Source organism: Capra hircus, chromosome 5 (assembly GCF_001704415.2).
Source record: "Capra hircus breed San Clemente chromosome 5, ASM170441v1, whole genome shotgun sequence".
Taxonomy (NCBI): domain Eukaryota; kingdom Metazoa; phylum Chordata; class Mammalia; order Artiodactyla; family Bovidae; genus Capra; species Capra hircus.
The window spans coordinates 63,535,294-63,555,705 of NC_030812.1; the positions used below are offsets into that span (position 1 = coordinate 63,535,294).

Sequence of the window (20,412 nt, forward strand, 5' to 3'; positions counted from 1 at the left end):
CATTGCGGCAAGTTCAAGAAATTTCAGGGAAACGTGACCTTATTTTTTTAAATAACTATTTTTGCATTTTAAGAGTCAAGTCATAAATGCTGTGCAAACCACAACCACTGATATTTATTCCTGCTGCTGCTGCTGCTGCTAAGTCGCTTCAGTTGTGTCCAACTCTGTGCAACCCCATAGACGGCAGCCCATGAGGCTCCCCCGTCCCTGGGATTCTCCAGGCAAGAACACTGGAGTGGGGAATATAAAGTACTTTGCATGAATTTAATTATTTTAAAGGATTAATTTTCCTCCATCTCAGAGTGAATATTCTTATATTCCCTATTGATTAAAAAAAGTGATTGTTTGCTAGATAGAAATGAAATTAAGTATTAAATTTTGAGTTATGAATGCCAAGATATGTAGAAATAATAGAATCTCTTAAAGGAAGTGGAGAGGCATAGTACCAAGGACAGTTCTTAAGGGACAAAAGAACTAAATACTTCCTACTTTTGGTTCACCATTTGCCAATACCACCAAGTCAGAGGGCAGAAATTAAGCAGACGGCCAGTTCTAAAGTATAGCTCTTAATGAGCTGTGGAAAGTTATTGAGACAAAGATCTATCTATATTCTTAGAAATGAAGAGATGCTAGGAACACATTTAGGGAAGGGCAATTTCCATTCATAAGTCTGTAATATATCTCTATGGTGCATCTTATTTTCTTTGTTTATTAGTCTTTGTATCCTAATACAAATTCAAAATAGAGGCTGAGATTTCTACCATGTATTTTCCTTAAGGCAGAATTCTCAAAGGAATTGCGACTAAAGTAGTTCTAAATTTTTCACTTATTTTTGTTTTTAATATGTTACAAAGAAAATCTTGGAACCCAAGGACTTTTAAAATTATATATATATGTAAATTATGTAATATATGTAATCAGTGAGAGAGAAGGAATACCAATTTTGTTTCCATCAACAGTTGTTTGCACAATCAGTAATTTATCAGTGTGAATTAATGCTATGTCATACATAAGGACCAAAGGGAAAATAAATATATGCTTAGACAGAGTCATAGATCAGACCAACAGCTTAAAGCCAACGAGCTTAAAAGGTCTACCTTTCGATAATAGTAAGGTAGTGAAACCTAAGGAAACTGGCTGTATCATAGATAACACCTCTGTGTGCTCATTACATAATAGCAGAAGAGTGCCGCCTGCAAGCAACATGAACACTTCTCTTATGCAGCATTCAGAGAATGCAATCCAGGCAATAAAATGAAAGCCATAACAACTGTGAATAATAATTTTACATGAAAGGAATTCCTGCAGGACAACATTTTAGGAGGAAATACTGTTAACGAGTGGCCATGAGTTGGCCTTGTTAATATTGATGTGATTCTACCTAAGCATAGCCTCACTTGATACAACTTGGTGCATTTAAAATTTACATTACCTTTTTATCCAGCATATATTTCCAAAAGAGGAATTGTCCTGACATTTCAGTTCAACAAAGTGTTCAAACATCAGTTTGGACATTGAAATGCCTCCAGGAATCTTACCTTTATTATTTCCTATAGACTGTACTTCTGAATCCCAGGTTTAGTCTCTTTGAATTTTTGTTTCTATGATATTTAAAAGGAAGTTGAGGAATAGATTTCTTGTGGGAAATGGTCACTGAAACCTGCTTTTGCTAAATACCTGTGTGTCCAAGGATATAGGTTTTTAAAATAGACAGTTTCTAGAGCAGTTTTTGGTTTATAGAAAATTGAATAGATAGTACAGAGTGTTCCCACAGACATCCTCTCACCCCGCTTACAGCTTCCTTACTATTGATACCTTGCATTAGTGTGGTTTATTTGTTACAACTGATGGACAAGTATTGGCACATTGTTACTATCAGTAGGTTAGTAATGTGATGATGGTGTCTGTTTTAGTGGTCCATAGTTAAGGGTTCACTTCTTGTCTTGTACAGTTCTGTGGGTTTGGACAATTCACAGTGCCATGTATCCCTTATTGTGGTATCATGCAGAATAGTTTCACAACCCTTGAAATCCCCTTTACTCTATACCTTCTCTCCCCAAGCCCAGACCCCTGGCAACCACTGATTTTTCTATTGTCTGTATAATCTGCCTCTTTATAACATGGGATATGTGTTCAAGTTTTCACAGATATGCACAATAAGTTTTGGTGTATAAACTTCCCATTTTCTCTAATATCTTAGTTCAAAATCCATGCAAACTATTCATTCATACATACACATTGGTTGAAGTCCAACCATGGAAAGAGATTGCATTTTTAAAAGTATCTAATGCACGTGTTCTCCGTTCACACTATACTCAGAATTTGCATTTGTAATACTTTTATATGCAGGTACATAGAACTACAACAGACCCTTAATAAGTCTGATTTTTAAAAAGATTTTTTTTCTGGGATTCCTTGGTTTACCTCTTTAATTAACAATATACGAGGGCCAGGGGTTAGACAATATGTGCTAGTATGGTTATTTGCAGCAGGCTGTTGATACTTATTTGTTAGTGTCCTTCCCGTACTGGTTGTAAAAACATATATTTTTATATATAATTTATATTACCTTTGCCTATATCAGATGACAGAAACTTTCTCTAAACTTAAAGTGCTGTAGAAGTATTTGTTAATATAACAGTGTGCCTGTTAAATTATGTATGTTGCAAGCAGGCTGGCAATCTACCTCTGTATCCTGAAGAAAAAAAAAACAGCTGACCTCAGCTGAATTCATACAAATACCAATTGCTCCAAATTATTGCTCTGCACAGGTTCTATAGGCGAAGAGCAAGTGTAAAAAATGATGGTAACAAGGAGAGGAAGCAATGTCAATAGAAACTATTTCATACGATTTCATGAGTCAAAAACACATGCCCTGCGTTCCCACTACATTTCTCACTGTTAATCTCTTTTTAGTTTTTTCTTCTTCACCTCTTACAGGCTTCTATCTTCAATCTCCTTTCCTTCCTTGCTAGTTCAAACTGTAACTGACGATGGGTTTTCTTCTCGACTGGCTTCATTTTTGCTGTTCTTCCAGGAGAAAAATCTATTACCTGCCCCGCCGGTACAAGTTCATGAGCAGGTTAGTAGCATGCTCTGTCACGATGGTGTTTGTTTTAGCTGTTGTCCTGTGTGCTCCCAACATTGACAAGGAAGACAAGCTGGGGAGGAGGGGACTTTGTCCCATGGGAGAGCTGCTTGCTGCACCAAAAATAGCTATTTCAAGTTAGGCTGTGTTGGGGAGCGGGAAGCAAAGATGGAAATTTTCCTCTTAGAGTCTTCCCTGTGATTTCTCCACACTTGGGAGGCAGAATTTATCTGTAGGTCTGTTGAGGCTGGGTTTGAGAGGTGAGGGTTCCCCATTCTATTAGATAAATTCCCAGAAAGCTCACTGTTTAGAAAGCATCTTTGGTCTGAATGTTACTTTTTCCCCCATGCAAATTACTCCCCCCTCTATATGTAACTTGAAATCCAAGTGCAGACAGTAACCCTCTCAGGTGGCTTCTGATCCTTCCATGGGTAGTATCCTCCTATGTTAATAATATTTTGTTAATAAAGTATGCAGATATATTACCTTACTCAGAAGCCCTCTTACCTTCTTTTTTTAACCCCTCCTCCCCAAAAATCCTACTGGATGAGAGCTGCCTTTACTGTGCTATATTGTCTTCCTAAGCTTGTTTCTCCTTGGTTTTTGAGAAGTTGGGGATGAAGAGGAGATTTCAGTATGTTCTTTGATTTGATTCCATGGTGATCACTGGCAATCTAATTTCAAACTTTTAATTGGTCTTATGTGATCATGCTCCCTAAGCTGAGCTGATAGTTAAATAACTTGGAAACCATTACATTTGTCTGAAAATCTTTAGAGTTCAGTTATGTGAGATTTAGCACTCATATTCACTCTGCTTCTGTTCAGTGCAGAAGGATAAATAGAAGAATAGTTGATATGGTTTAGTGGGTTTAATCAAGTACATGAGTGCTTGACAAAATACGACATGAAAATGGGCATTTAAAGAAACTAAGGTGTGTGTTCCAAAAATTTTCCTGAGAAGCATCCTTATTAGCAATTCTTCAATCAGATGGTTGCCATGGCATTTGGGTTTACCAAGCAGAGACAAGTCCCTTGTCATATAATGACCTTCTACAAAATTTCATGCACACTTTAGCCTATTTCAGTAGTTCTCAGACTTTAGCCAGCAGCAGAGTCACCTGGAGGGCTTATTAAAACTCAGATTGCTTGATCTGTACTATAGCCTATGATGTAGGCTGTCCATCTGGAAGGTATATGAAGGCTGCATTTCCAGCGCTTCGCATATAGTAGGTGGGGCAAATGAATGAACGAATCTTCATATACATGTGAGGATTTGCAGAGGGAAAATAAGGCCGCAAAGAAAAGCATAGAAAAACCAGGACTTCCTGAAGCGTCAGACATAGATCGGGGACTGAAACATTGTTTGCACTGTGGGGAAGAGGTGAGCAATGAGGGCTTGAAAGAAAATGGTGATTAAATAACCCATATAATCTCAAGGTTGGATGGGATATCAAATGTCATTAAGTCCAGCTACTCATTGGCTGTTGAACCTCTGTTATATCATCAGCCAGCCTGTGTTTAAACATGTCTAGAGACAGTGAATTCCTGAACCCATCTGTAAACACCTGACTTAGGAAGTGCTTTCTTAAGTCATAATCTCTGTCTCCTTGACTTTCACTCTAAAACACTCAGATTGTACTCCTGCTCCCTGCAGAGCCAAAAAATAATCTATCAAGTAAAACAGCCAAGTATGTGAGAAAGATTGGAGGAAAGTGTAGGCAAAAGGACTTAGTAGGTATTTGGGAAACAAGAAATGGTGGAGAGAAAGAGGTTTCTGTATTAAGGGATTGGGAGGCAGAAGAAGAGTGGAAATTCAGGAAAATACAGATGTGGTCAGACAGGTGTTGATTTTTTATCTGACAGTTCTGTATTGTGACTCACAGTAGGTCTTTGAGGTAATTGGTGTCACGGTTGGTCTTTGAGGCTTTTGAAACTGGTGGCAAAGCAGTTGAAGCTAAAAGTAAAGCCAGAGAATACAAGTGGAGAGGTGAAGCTTGTCAGCCATCATGACCTGAGCCAGGGAAGTGGATGGAATTTCCCAGGGAGCGATGTACAGAGTGAAGAGAAGAGGGCCAGTAGCAACTGCTTGGACAAATCTGCTTTAAGGAGACAGGAAGAGGTGGCTGATTTAAATGATGAAGAATAGGTGTCTCTGTAGCCAGAGATGACTTCCAAATTGTAGGGCATGTCTGTAACTTATTATCCTAGTCATGCACCAGTAGTAAAATATTGACTTCAATATTCTGAGACCTCCATGCCATCCTAAATATGGATACTTAATTTAGCTTTTAGTTTCATTCTTCCAAATGATATTTTACTTTATTAATCCACAAACGCACCCTGGAAACAAACCTACCTCCTTTCAGAATAAGGGAAAAGAAATAAAAATTGTGAAGTTTCTGAGCAGGCAGAAAAATAAAGCATCATTTCACAAATATCTTTGTGAAAAGTCACCTGACACCATGAAGCACACTCATATAATTCAGATATATATTTGGGGGGTAAGTGTTCTTTTTTATCCACATACTTGGTCTATTAAAGGATGCTTTGACACTTACCTTTGAGCAGACTTAGAGATATTACACAATACCTATCTAGTCAAGAAAGGAAATTTATCACTGTTCTTCTGCCTTATTTTATTTTTACTTTCACCAAATAGTATGAATATAGCCTGTAAAAGATATGCTTACAAAGTAATAAATCTGATGATTGTGGGTGACTGGTAGCTGAAGTCTCATTACTGCTCATTCTTTTTTCCTCCTCGCCCCCATACGCATCCTGACTGATGTTCTCCTTTGCGATACTTGGCAGGATGAACACTTGTCCCTGCTGTGTTACACGCTGAGTGCCTTCACAGTCTTATCAGATGAGTATACAGGCAACATGACAGAATGGCTTGGATATTTCCATCCTCACCTTAAACAATTAATATTCATAAATGTTCCAAAACCTTTGGACTCTTCTAGAAGATACTTAAGCTCTGCCCTAATTAGCAGCCTTGTGACCTAAAAGAATGGCATTAGTTTCTCAAGATCCCTAACTCCTATCTGAGGAGAGACTGCTAATATGGGGCACTTGGTTCTAAGAAGAGGAAAAAGAAATGCAAGCCTCTGTTGTCTGTTATCCATCCAGGAGGGCTTCATTTCCTGCAACATAGGCCTGTGTACCGTGCCTCCATTACATTTTTTAAAAGCTCATCTGTTGTGCTCTCTGGACATATTATCTCTGAAAATGTAATCTAACTGTTCGAAACCTGATGCTATTATTATAGTATTCTGATCTGGGGAAAAGCAGCTGTCTCTGAAGTCACCTGTTTCATTTAATTCAGCCTAATTGAGTTGTCTTTAGTACAAGCTCCCTTGTGGGTTGTTAGTGGCTTGAGAAAAAGGCCCTTGTTTTCTGATTCTTCAGGGTGCACCCTCCATATCCAGGTTGGGACTCTGTGTACAGCCAGTAATTTATAAAGGCCTGCAGACAGGTTTATCGGTTAGGGGTGAAGTTCTCTGCATGTGGCCTTTTCTGTAATCACCACAGTCTCCCCTTCACCACTGAGGAAGGTGAGGTCAAGGTATTTTAACCAGGACCTTCCCAAGACACAGCCCAGCAAAGGAAGGAGATGTGTGCCCTCTAGTTTGTTTCTAATTGATTAATTACTGTTGGGCTGCACTGGATCTTCGTTGCTGCAGATGGGTTTTCTCTAGTTGCCGTGAGCAGGCTTCATGGCAGAGGCTGCTCTTGTGGAGCACAGGCTCTAGGCGCCCAGACCTCAGTAGTCGTGGTGTGTGGGCTCAATAGTTGCAGCTCTTGGGCTCTGGAGCAGGTGTGCCTCTAGTTTGTGCTTGTGCCCCGCTGCCAACTCTTTCCAGCCACCCAGAACCTCACCTGTCATGAACTGGTCTTTGAGGGAGGACCCCAAATTTACCATCAGAACAACTTTCTTAAGAGAGTGACTCACCTTTTGGTCTAGATGCTAACTTGACAAGTCAAGGCCACAGATATTCAAGCGGATGGCCCATCTTTATTGACTTGCCTGTGTAGTCTGCGAGAGGGCTTTTGCTCAGTAAATGGCAGAGATGGACCAAAGTGACAATGTATCCAACCAAAATCAATGCTCTAGCATTAAACCGATATTTTATCTTTCTCCTGTCAGAGGAGACTTTATTAAGTAAGCCCTGCTCCTCTATTGAAGAGACAAATGAGATGTTTTCTGGTTAGTTGGTTTCTCGACTTTTCAGCTCTAAGTAAATTTCAGGATCACTTGTTCAGGGATGTCTGTGAGACATGGGAGCACAGACCTCAAGGGAAGATCATGACTCTTGAGTGTCTATTGAGAACTTGGTCAACAAAAGTTCATTGTCATCATCATTTTCTTCATCCTAGAAACTGCCGCTTAATTGAGCATTTTGTCCAGCCAAGGCATCGTGTAAACGCTTACGCATTATCCTTACCAATTCCATCTGTAATGGATTTGTTAGCTCAGAGAGGCTTAGTCCCTTGCCCAGCACGGCACTCACCACTTTTGAGCTGAGCAGTGAGAATGTTAATCCATTTCTCGCTGACTCCAGAGTCATCATTCTATACAGAAATTTATCCATTATGCTTTGTGAAAAGGAAAGCTCTTTATTAACTCAAGGCTTGTTTGAAATGGTATAGCCAAAATATGACCTCTGAAGTCACCAGAAACATATATTAGACAGCATCTGATTGATCATTTTAAAGATGAGGATACTAAGGCCCTGAGAGGATAAAGGTTTGTCCCAGGCCTCTAGCTTGACTCTCAGGCTTTCCAGCCTGGTGGCTTTTGCACTGTATGTCTTTCCTTGGCAAGATGGAAGGGGATCCTCACTGATGTCTGAGTGGCACAGTTTGGGCACAGGAGTGGGTTTGTGGAAGAATGGACGTTAGTCATGCAGCCATAAAGGGTCTTGTTCCCAGACCCACTTACCTGGGAGGTCAGGACAGAGTGTGGAGCATCAGTCTCAGCCTATGGGAACCTGGTCAGCCAAGGTCTGGGGAAGATGGGATCAAGGCTGTTTTGAGAGGTGTGGTAGTCTCCCATTGCTTTTATGACACATCCCCAGACAAATTTATTATCTCAGTTCTGTGAGTCACAAGTCTGGGTAGGGGGAGATTTCATCTGGTTTCTCTGCTCGGGGTCTCACAGGCTAAGATCAAGGTGTCAGCCAGCCAGCTCTTCTTTGGAGGCTCCTGGGAAGAATTGGCTTCCAGGCTCATCCAGGTTGCTGGCACAGCTCAGCTACATGCTGTTGTCGGTCCGGGGTCTCCATTTCTTGGCTGTTAACCAAAGGTCTTTCTCAGCTTCCAGAGGCTTCCTGGCACCCCCTGGCTCCTGGCCCCCTTCACCTCCAAAGCCAGCTCTGGCCAGTTGAGTCCTTCTCACACTTTTAATCTCTCTGACCTCCCTTTGGCCTCATCTCTCCTGTCTCCAGCCAGAGAAAGTTCTCTGCTTTTAAAGGGCTTAGTGATTAGAAGTGCCCACCTGAGTAATCCAGTATGCTGTCCATAATTTAAGGCCCAGCTTATACCTGAAAAGTGCCTTTGCTGTGTCACACTCATATTCACAGGTTCCAGGATTAGGGTGCCAGCATCACTGGGGGGCCATTCTGCCAAGCAGCGGAGGCTACAAACTGCTGATCACTTCTGAGCATTCTGTTCTCTCGTGAGCGGACAGCCTCGACTGGCATGTGTGATGGGACCAGAACAGTCCATGCTTTCTCTTCCTGCTTCTGCTCAGGCTGCCCGATGAAGGCTGGTTCACACCCTCAGGGGTTATTTTTAAGCTGTCTTTTGAATATCTTTCCTCTACCATGGTGTTTCAAAAGCCCACTACCTCCCCTTTCCATTACTTTACATTAACCTCTGTGGTCCTCAAATTGTTGTTAGTAACCCTGCTCTCTGCTTGGCAGTTTCTCCAAAGCATTTCATGCACATCCTCTTTTATAAGCCTCCTGGCAACTCTGTGAGGTCAGTGAGATGATGATGATGGTGATGATCCCATTTAAAAACCCTGGAAAAATAAGGCTCAAAAAGGTGAGTGATTTTGTGGAAGGTCACACCGCTGATAAGCAGCAGAGCCAGGATTTCAGCATTGCAAGGGCAAATCCCAGCTCCTTTCCACCACGCCAAGCAGTCTACCCTCGCTTCCTTCTTCCTCTTCCTCATTTTTCACTTTCATACCCTGGTTGTCTCTCCCTCCATCTCCACGTTTCACTGAAATAGTGGTGCCCCAAGCATGTTGCAGAAAGTTGCCATTTCATTCCCTGAATTTTTATAGCTTTGTTTTTCTTCACATTGAGCACTGTACCCATCTGGGTTAAATTCTTAGTCACTGCACTCAGAGCCCGGATTCCATGAGAATGCGGATTTTGCAAAATGTAATCCGATTAGTGCTGCAGACTGGACACATGTGGGAGGTGAAAGCTCTATTATGGAAAACCTCTGGACCAGGGTCATCTTTTGTGAACAACTTTCAAGGCAATCAGATGAAATAAAGCCAAGAGCCACAGGGAAGCCCACCTGCTTAACCTAGGAAGTTTCATTTAACGACTAACTCATTGAACTTGGGCAAGTGATAGATGCTCATGATGCATAGTTAACTTTGAATTGAACTTTGAATTGAAAAGCTGAAGGACAAAACTGTTAAGAGGCAAGCTGGTTGCTCAAATTCTTGTCTTTGCAGAAAAAAAGAAAAACGTAGTAATAATAGCCATGTTTACTGTGCACTGACACCATTCTGGAGGTTTTATGTACATTTTGATCATTTAATCATCACAATCCTATGAATTACACATCATTATCATGCCCATTTTACAGATAAGGAAACTGAGGCATGGCAAAGTTGAATAACTTACCCAGGGTCACACTGCTATCATTTGCAGAGCCAGGGTTTGAATCTAGGCACTCCAGCCTCAGAGCTCATGTTCTCAACCACTGTGTCATCACCTCTCTGAGGCTTACATCTCACTATATTTGAGTGTCTTTAAAAAGATAATGGGGCGTCCTTGGGTCAGGAAGATCCCCTGGGGAAGGGAATGGCTACCTACTCCAGTATTCTTGCTTAGAGAATTCCATGGACAGAGGAGTCTGATGGGCTACAGTCCAAGGGGTAGCATTGAGTCAGACATGACTGAGTGACCAACACTTTCACTGCTACTCAAAAGATGATGAGGAAAGAAGGTGAACCTTGTGGGTGAAGTAGATGTAGACTTTTCCCAGTTTCTTGGGTCTTTGGGCCATTCCAGTCTATTATTTTCTGGCTATATGACCCAGAGTAGGATCTTTATTTCTGTGTATATATATATATATATGTGATGGGGACAGGCCCTCTTGGAGATGAGTCTTCAAGAAGCTAGAGGATTCTTTCCAGTCTGAACTTTCAGAGGCTCTGGGAAAAGGACAGTCACCACCAAGCAGAGAAGGGAGTTGTGGTGAGGCTGGAACAGTGCTGAAGATAAAAACTGGTAAAAGAGGACTTTACTGTTACTATTCATTTTGGAGTTGATTTGTTATATGAAAAATAATCCATCCGTATGTCTTCTTTGGAGAAATGTCTATTTAGTTCTTTGGCCCATTTTTTGATTGGGTCATTTATTTTTCTGGAATTGAGCTGCATAAGTTGCTTGTATATTTTTGAGATTAGTTGTCAGTTGCTTCATTTGCTATTATTTTCTCCCATTCAGAAGGCTGTCTTTTCACCTTGCTTATATTTTCCTTTGTTGTGCAGAAGCTTTTAATTTTAATTAGATCCCATTTGTTTATTTTTGCTTTTATTTCCAGAATTCTGGGATGTGGATCATAAAGGATCCTGCTGTGATTTATGTCCTTTATAAAACTCTTCTAGGAGTTTTATAGCTTCTGGTCTTACATTTAGATCTTTAATCCATTTTGAGTTTATTTTCGTGTACGGTGTTAGAAAGTGATCTAGTTTCATTCTTTTGCAAGTGGTTGACCGGTTTTCCCAGCTCCACTTGTTAAAGAGATTGTCTTTACCCCATTGTATATTCTTGCCTCCTTTGTCAAAGATAAGGTGTCCATATGTGTGTGGATTTATCTCTGGGCTTTCTATTTTGTTCCATTGATCTATATTTCTGTCTTTGTGCCAGTACCATACTGTCTTGATGAATGTGGCTTTGTAGTAGAGCCTGAAGTCAGGCAAGTTGATTCCTCCAGTTCCATTCTTCTTTCTCAAGATTGCTTTGGCTATTCGAGGTTTTTTGTATTTCCATACAAATCTTGAAATTATTTGTTCTAGTTCTGTGAAAAATATGGCTGGTAGCTTGATAGGGATTGCATTGAATTTGTAAATTGCTTTGGGTAGTATACTCATTTTCACTTTATTGATTCTTCCAATCCATGAACATGGTATATTTCTCCATCTATTAGTGTCCTCTTTGATTTCTTTCATCAGTGTTTTATAGTTTTCTATATATAGGTCTTTCGTTTCTTTAGGTAGATATATTCCTAAGTATTTTATTCTTTTCATTGCAATGGTGAATGGAATTGTTTCCTTAATTTCTTTTTCTACTTTCTTATTATTAGCGTATAGGCATGCAAGGGATATCTGTGTGTTGATTTTATATCCTGCAACTTTACTATATTCATTGATTAGCTCTAGTAATTTTCTGGTGGAGTCTTTAGGGTTTTCTATGTAGAGGATCATGATGGCTAACAAACACATGAAAAGATGCTCTACATCACTCATTATTAGAGAAATGCAAATCAAAACCACAATGAGGTACCACTTCACACCAGTCAGAATGTCTGCTATCCAAAAATCTGCAAGCAATAAATGCTGGAGAGGGTGCAGAGAAAAGGGAACCCTCCTACACTGTTGGTGGGAATGCAAACTAGTACAGCCACTATGGAGAACAGTGTGGAGATTCCTTACAAAATTGCAAATAGAACTACCTTATGACCCAGCAATCCCACTTCTGGGCATACACACCGAGGAAACCAGAATTGAAAGAGACACATGTACCCCAATGTTCATCGCAGCACTGTTTATAATAGCCAGGACATGGAAACAACCTAGATGTCCATCAGCAGATGAATGGATAAGAAAGCTGTGGTACATATGCACAATGGAGTATTACTCAGCCGTTAAAAAGAATTCATTTGAATCAGTTCTGATGAGATGGATGAAACTGGAGCCGATTATACAGAGTGAAGTAAGCCAGAAAGAAAAACACCAATACAGTATACTAACACATATATATGGAATTTAGAAAGATGGCAATGATGACCCTGTATGCAAGACAGCAAAAAAGACACAGCTGTGTATAGCAGACTTTTGGACTCAGAGGAAGAGGGAGAGGGTGGGATGATTTGGGAGAATGGCATTGAAACATGTATACTGTCATGTAAGAATCGAATCACCAGTCTATCTCCGATGCATGATACAGCATGCTTGGGGCTGGTGCACGGAGATGACCCAGAGGGATGTTGTGGGGAGGGAGGTGGGAGGGGGGGGTTCACGTTTGGGATCGCACGTACACCCGTGGTGGATTCATGTCAATGTATGGCAAAACCAATACAGTATTGTAAAATAAAGTAAAAATAAAAATTAAAAAAAAAAAGAAAAATAATCCATTCATCTGGGAGTTTCACTGAAAAGGAGAAATTGCCATGTGAATAATTTTAACTGGGAGAAAAGTAAAAGATGCCCAAATTTCATATATTTTCAGTTAATAGACTTAGAAGGCATTTAAAGGTTTTTCATCCCCAGAGAAATGTGTCTCTTCCATAGCCCTTACATAAAGACTCCCATTATCTACTACTGTGATGGGCATGATCATGGGACTTTAAAATCAGAAGTCTAGAATCTGCATTTTGGTTCTGACTTTATTCACTGTCTGAGTAACTTGGGCTGGATAATTACCCCACCATGGATCTCTTTTATGATGTGTAAATGAGAATGGTCCCTGTTCAGTCTACCTCACAGAGCTGCTATTAATGTGTGCTCTTAGGGAAAAAAAAAGTTCCAGTGGTGTGTAGGTACCTGAGGTGGCATAATCATTTCAAAGTCTGTTGTGGTCTTTGCTCTTCTAGTAGTTGGCTGTGAGTGGGTGAGAATCTGGTCACATGGAGGCCAGATGTTTTCATCAGAAGTCAGAAGGAATGGGGGGGGGGCGCCAGGGAGGCAAATCATGGCTTGAAAACTGCTTTGGGGACAGTGTTGGGGTTTTTTGGCTTGGCATCATTGTGTCCTCTGGCCAGAGTGACACGTGTGTCATGACACCCCAGCACCATGAGAACCATGGGGTCAGCTTGAAGAGAGACATGAAAGTTAAAAAAATAAAAAAAATGCCATCTGCTGAGAGGCTGTCCAGGGAAGGTATGAGGGCCAGAAAGCAAATGGAGACATTGAGCTCTCTGTGCACAGTCCGCCCCTGGAATGTGCTGTCTCTGCCCCACCCCCAAAGCCAACTAACTAGAGCTTCAGCTCTTCCCCGACCTTGGATGGGGAGATTTGCCAAGCACACAGTGAGTTTCTAGAATCTGCAGGATGGAAGAACTTAAGGTCTTGGCTGCTTTGCTTCAGAGACTGTCTGCTTCCTTTCCGGAGCCTTCCAACCTCGTTCTGACTCCTTGGCCATCCGTTGGTGTGTGGGTAGACATGTGACTCATAGCAGTGATATCATGGGCAGTCAGGACACTGGTTCTTGGCTTGCTTCCTTCTTTGTGTCGAGTGGGGGTTTCATGAGTGCGGTGAGCGTGTCCAGAGTGTGTGGGTCATAATTACGGCTCTGTGGAGACCTCCCTCCTGTGTTTTGGGGCTATGCTGACATGCTGTACCCTTTGGTCTTGCCTTTCATGTACCACAGGATCGATAAACAAATAAGCAGGTTTCGGAGATGGTTACCTAAGAAGCCAATGAGGCTGGACAAGGAGACACTGCCAGACCTGGAGGAGAATGACTGCTACACTGCCCCTTTCAGCCAGCAAAGGATCCATCAGTGAGTGTTTCCTGTGAAAGCCCTTGTCTTACTAAGTTCGTGCAGCCATGGTAGATCCCTTCCCTGCACGCCTCTGATTCCTTGGTCCTTGGAAGGAACAGCCTAGTGCCTGTCTCCCCCAGCAGTCCTGTTGTGTGTTCATATTCCTTTTAGGGTAAGCAGGCTGCTATAACAATTTCCACGTCACAGCAGCTCTACACAGTAGATGCTTGCTCATGTGTGCTGGGTGCACCACCTTCTGCATGGTGATTCAGAGACCCAGGCTCCTTTTGTCTTGTGGCTCCGCCAAAAAACAGTGCTCAGAGCCCTCTGCAGGCTCATCTGCCTCGAGCCAGCACATAGGGAAGCTGGTCTACTCCTTGCCCTGTTGAAATGAGGGGTTGTTAAGTTAAAAAAAAAAACACTCAGTTCACCTCTCAACTCCCCTTTCTTCAGCAACTCACCACGTTGCCCTAGAAAAAGCCACATAACCTAGCAGCTGGCTTCTGGACTCATCGATCAGTCTCTGAGCAGTGATTGGTCACTTTGTACTTGGACGGTTGGGGGAAGAAGGGGTTAGCTAAGTAATGGGGCCTTTGAACAATTGCAAAAGTGACAAAGAATTGACTCTGAAGCTTTTGATGTGACAAGAAGTCATGGCCAGAGGGCAGGGTCGGTGGTGGGAGAGAAATTCATGCCAAAGACTATAAACAACCAGGCCAAGACAGCCTCTTAAAAGGAGGATAAATCAGGTGAGCCTGGCCTCGCTTTCAGCCAGACTTCAGGAATTCCTGGCACTTCCTGTTTCAGCTATAGCTACAGCCTCCATAAAAATGACTTACCTGAAGGAAAGAAAAGGAGTGACAGAGGTTTTTTAAAAATTAGGTTGCTGACTTTGAGAAAAATATAAACCAAATGGCATTGTCAAGTTGCAGAGAGTGCAAGGCGGGAGCACATTTCAGCAACAGAAAATCAGTTAAAGCCTTGGATTCCTGGAGGGTGAAGGAGAAAAGAAAAATCAAAGAATAGATGCTCTGCATCAAAATGTGTAATGTGTAATGCAAGGGAAGAAAGGCCATAAGCCTCTAACTCAGCCAAACTCTAGATCCCCACAAGTTAGACTGATGCCAAATAAGCCCTGCTATGTGAACATTTAAAAGGGTTATTGAAGAAGACATGAAGCTCACAGCCCAGCCTCGAAATCCTAGTTAAATCCTCCGTGGGAAATAGGAACTGAGCAGGATTTCATGTTAACCCCAAGATCAGGACCTACGATGTTTTCTTAAGAGAAAAAGACAGATGAAAGCTGACGTTTTCCCACTCTTCATTTAAACCCTTGCTGTGCTTGTGTTGTTCATCTTGAAGTTTCTTACACAAGCGGGTGTTTGTTTTTAAATCCTTCTGGAATAGAGTGATTTACATGCAAAGGTTCAGTTTGCTTCTCACCTGCCTGAGAGGATGCCTAGCAGACTGTAGGAGGGTCTCAAAAGTTTTAGATGGATGGATGGGTAGATGAAAGAATCAGTGAAATATATGGTGTGCACCTGGGGTTTGTTTTACTTCAGAGAAACACAGGTAAATGAAAGGGAAATGTTTCCCAGTACTTGTCTTCATGCTGGTTATGTTGTGTAATATTCTGGCTTTAGAACAAAGTTTCTCAGCAGAGTTATCAATCAGAAGCACCTGGGTGCCCATCAGGATCCCTCGGAACTAGAACTGAGAATTGTACCTTTATGGATATTTTAAACTATATAATAAATGAGGGCTAATAGCCTGTGGGATGGTGGTATTCAGCCATCTCTCACATATATTTGAGAAGCTTTTTTTGACATGTTTGGGTATTTATTCACTGAATAATTGTTTCATTCAACAGTCACTAATTTAATGCCTACTTCTAGCCAGGCACTGTCTGGGTACAGGGCATATATCAACAAAATATAGTAAATAATACAGAACCTTGACCCCACCTAGTAAATAGACCACTTTATTTAATTTTAAATTTTACTGGAGTGTGGTTGATTTACAATGTTGTATCAGTTTCAGGTGTATAACACAGTGGTTTGGTTATGCATATACATATATTCATTCTTTTTCAGATTCTTTTCCCAAATAGGTTATTATAGAATATTGAGTAGAGTTCCCCATGCTATCCAGTAGGTTCTTTTTGGTTACCTATTTTATATATAGTAGTTGCTGCTGCTAAGTCACTTCAGTCGTGTCTGACTCTGTGCGAGCTCATAGACGGGAGCCCACCAGGTACCCCCGTCCCTGGGATTCTCCAGGCAAGAACACTGGAGTGGGTTGCCATTTCCTTCTCCAATGAGTGAAAAGTGAAAGGAAAGTCACTCAGTCGTGTCCGACTCTTCGCGACCCCATGGACTGCAGCCCACCAGGCTCCTCCATCCATGGGATTTTCTAGGCAATGGGGTGCCATTGCCTTCTCTGATATATAGTAGCGCATGTGTGTTAACCCCAGACTCCTAATTTATTCTTCCCCATCATGTTTCCCCTTTGGTAACCGTAAGTTTGTTTTCAAAATGTATATGTCTGTTTCTATTCTATAAGTAAGTTTATTTATATCATTTAAAAAATTAGATTCCATATATGAGTGATGTTATATATTTGTCTTTCTCTGTCTGACTTCACTTAGCATGGTAATTTTAAATTTCATCAGCATTGCTGCAAATGGCATTATTTTGTTCTTTTTTTTTGGCTGAGTAATATTCCATTGTAACTATGTACCACGTCTTCTTTATCCACTCCTCTGAGAGAAGACCACTTTGAATCACTATAAAAGTATGCTGAGTGTGACTTACAAGAGGGCTTGCTCCATCCTCCAGATTTGGAGGGAGATTGGTTAAAGATAAGGGTGGGTCACGAGAAGAAAATGTTTGAGATGAACCTTGAAGGATAACACTTGTCCACGTAGGTAAGGGCGAAGCATTTCCTAAAAAGAGAGGGTAACATATGTTTAGAACTACAAAGGCATGAATCAGAACAGGGTGTTTGAAAAACCGCAGGTAGTTTTCTGTTTTGGGGTAACAAGGTATGAGAAAACCTGGCATCTTTGAAAAAAAGAGTGATCGGTGAAAGATGAGCTTCCAACATAGGAGAACTAAGGAGGAAAAGGCAGAGGGACAGTTGAAACAAAGCAAACCTCAGAACCAGACCTCAGTGGGACCAAGAAGGTAGTTTAGGCAGTTCTCTCAGGCCATCGGGAGAGGAAAATCCAACAAGTGTCTTGAATGTTATGGGCAGTGGGGATTTCTTTCTCTTTGAAAGTTAACATGCCACATGGACAACATCCTTTAATGAATGTATATAAGTAAGATTTGAAGAACATAGGCTATCCAGTTGGAAATAGTGGTTTGGTGCAATTAGAAAAAGATTTCCCTAAGGACGGTTCAAGAGTGATTTTAATGGGTTTAAAGTGATCAGAATTGCTGGCTAATGATCCCTGGTTTTCCAAATGCTGTCCAAAATCTCATGTGGTTTCTTTGCAGAATATTTGATATTATGTTAATCCAGGAATTAAAAAAAAGGATAATAGAAACGTAAGAGTGTGTGTGTGTATGTGAGTGTACATGAATATAGGAGAAGAGAGAGTGGGATGTTTAATAAATAATGACCAGAGTAGAAAGGAGCCTTGAACATACTCTGCTCTCAGGATAAAACCCAGAATCCTAGGCTGGCCCACCAGCCCCCACTTTCATTCCCCTGTTGTATGCTTTGGCCACACTGAGCTGCTTTGACCTCAGTATTTCTCTGTACCCTCCTTGTTTACATTCTTTTCCCTCACCTGGAATACCTTTTCCCCGAGGCTCCCTTCTTGGCATATTGCATCAAAGACGTTTCCTCCAGAGAACCTGCCATAATTTCCAACCTCCAACCCTGATTCTGGGTGAAGTACACTCTTCTATGTCTTGGTGATAATATTTCTGCTATCATAATTCTTCATAGTATCCTTTTCTTTGCTTCCTCCTAGACCATAAGCTCCTCTAAAGACTGTGTCTGTATCACCATTTTTGAGTCCCATATTTGGTACTTTACAATGATTTGTTAAATCAGAAAATAGATGAATAGGTAGAAATGAAAATAGAATCACATTATGAGCAAAGAATACAGATGATGTGAGGTTAGCTCAGTACATACTCATCTCCAACCAAACATGACATTTTCTCCTCTAAAGTGCTCCATGCCCATTGTCACCTGTCCACTAAGTGGCATAATATCTGTCCAGGAGCTGAAACCAAGGTCTGGAATCTACTCTAGACACCTCCCTCACCTCCACTCCCCACATCTAAGGTAACTCCAAAGGCTAATGAGTCTTTATCCTGAGTGTTTCTTTAATCCAGTTATCTCTGCCACCACAATCTCACCTCTGTAACCCAGAAATAATAGGTCCCCTGGCTCCACCCTTGCCTACCTCCATTCCATTTTCTTTAAAAGCATACAAAATGAGTTTCTTTTTAAAATGCTTATCTAATCATGTTACTTCACCCTGTTTAGAAAAAATATGAAAATTATTGAGAATGACCTACAAGGCCTTGAATGGCCTGGCCGTGCAGCCAACTCCTCTCAGCCTTATCTGCCTTGACTGCCTTCCTCCCCTAATTTCTTACGATCCAGATCCAGACGTATACAGCCTCTCTCAATTCTTTGGATATACTCGATATACTCGACCTCAGGACATTTGCGTATGCTGTTTCCTCTTCTTGAATTCCTTTCTCATTCCTTCTCCCTTCCCCAAGTTTATTCTTACTCACCCTTCAAACTCAGCTCTGAAGCTTCCTTCCAGGAAAACCTTCCTTCCATCCTTCCAAAGACCATTTCTCTTTGCTTTGTACTCTTTTAGCAGTGTGTTTCCCTTATAACAGTTTTCGTATCTGAGATTTTATAATTATTTGGGTATTACATGGTTAACGCCTAACTCTTGAGGCAAGCTTTGAACTCTATGGAGGCATAGGCTATGTCTGTTTCTGCTCATAGTTCTATCTCCAATATTTGACACAGCACCTAGCATATGATAGGTACTTAAATGAATAAAATGAGGATAAAACTAGTAAGGATAACATGGAATAAATCTAATCTTAAATGTTCGTGCTTTGAACTACATTATACAAAAGAATTAAAAAGAATTGATTAAAAACCAAATAGCCTAGCTTTCTAGTTTCCAGTTACTTCAAACACATATCAGTGTTTGCTATGCTCAGTTGCTCAGTTGTGTCTGACTCTTTGCAACCCCATGGACTGTAGCCCACCAGGCTCTTCTGGCCGCAGGATTTTCTAGGCAAGAATACTAGAGTGGGTTGCTATTTCCTTCTCCGGGGGATCTTCCCTACCCAAGGAATCGAACCTGGGTCTCCTGCATGGCAGGCAGATTCTTTACCACTAGGGAAGTCAAGTATATCAATGTTTAGGAGGCAATAAAAGCAAACCTGAGTACACATCTCTATAAATTAACGTATAATGTCGTTGGTCATTTTATATGGTGTCACTGAAAGTGGACCCTCAGATGGGAAAACTCTTATTAGATGCCAGACACTATTTTAACCACTTTAGTCCTCATGGGAGAGATGGTGTTATCATCACCATTTTGCAGATGAGGAAATCAAAGCACAGAGAGGTTAAGCCTGCAGTAGGTGACACTAGTCCACCTACCTGATCAACCCCAAGCGTCAGTGGCTTAATATTGTAGAAGTCTGTCTGTCTCTCTGTTATTCATATCACGGTATACTGTGGGTTACCACAGTGAGGGAGAGGTGCTGTCTCTGCTCCAGACAGTCATTCAGGTACCCAGGCTCTGTCTAGTGACTCTGCCATCCCCTAGATCCTTTGCATCTGGTTCGTGGAAGGGGAAAAAAGATGAGTGATTTTAAAGGAAGTTTTTATGAGCTAGTTTTAGAAGTGGTGGACAGCACTTTTGCCCACATTTCATGCACCAGAACTTGTCGTGTAGTTACCCCTAACTGGAGGAGTGCTAATGTAACTACTTTTGTGCCCAGGAGGAAAAGGGAAATTGGTTTGCCAGCTGGACAGTGATGAAGCAGGAATTCAGATTCGCACAGAGAGGTCTCAGATCCCATGCTCTTAAACATCATGCTCTACTGCAGGGTCTCTCAGCCTCTGCACTGCTGACATTTTCGACTGAGTAAATCTCGTTGTGGGGAACTGCCCTGCGCATTGTAGGATGATTAATAGCACCATGGCTTCTATCCATTAGATGCAAATAGCAGTCTCCTGCCCCCCTACCCTTCAGTTCAGTTCAGTTGCTCACTCATGTCCGATTCTTTGCGACCCCATGAATCGCAGCACGCCAGGTCTCCATGTCCATCACCAGCTCCCAGAGTTCACTCAGACTCACGTCCA

At 41.4% G+C, this 20,412-nt stretch overlaps 1 protein-coding gene across 13 annotated transcripts in view; it reads left to right on the plus strand.

Annotated features, from left to right (window-relative positions):
- The window catches only part of ANO4 (anoctamin 4), a 433,131-nt gene that overhangs the window by 284,690 nt on the left and 128,029 nt on the right, over nucleotides 1-20,412 (plus strand). For 11 of the 13 annotated variants that reach the window (XM_018048154.1, XM_018048156.1, XM_018048153.1 and 8 more), the window contains 2 exons: nucleotides 3,038-3,082; nucleotides 13,933-14,064. The exons of 1 other annotated variant lie outside the window; for it this stretch is intronic. In XM_018048154.1, coding sequence (XP_017903643.1) covers nucleotides 3,038-3,082; nucleotides 13,933-14,064 — 177 coding nt within the window. The remainder of the gene's footprint in view (nucleotides 1-3,037; nucleotides 3,083-13,932; nucleotides 14,065-20,412) is intronic. One more of the 13 variants, XM_018048155.1, reaches the window with a different exon arrangement.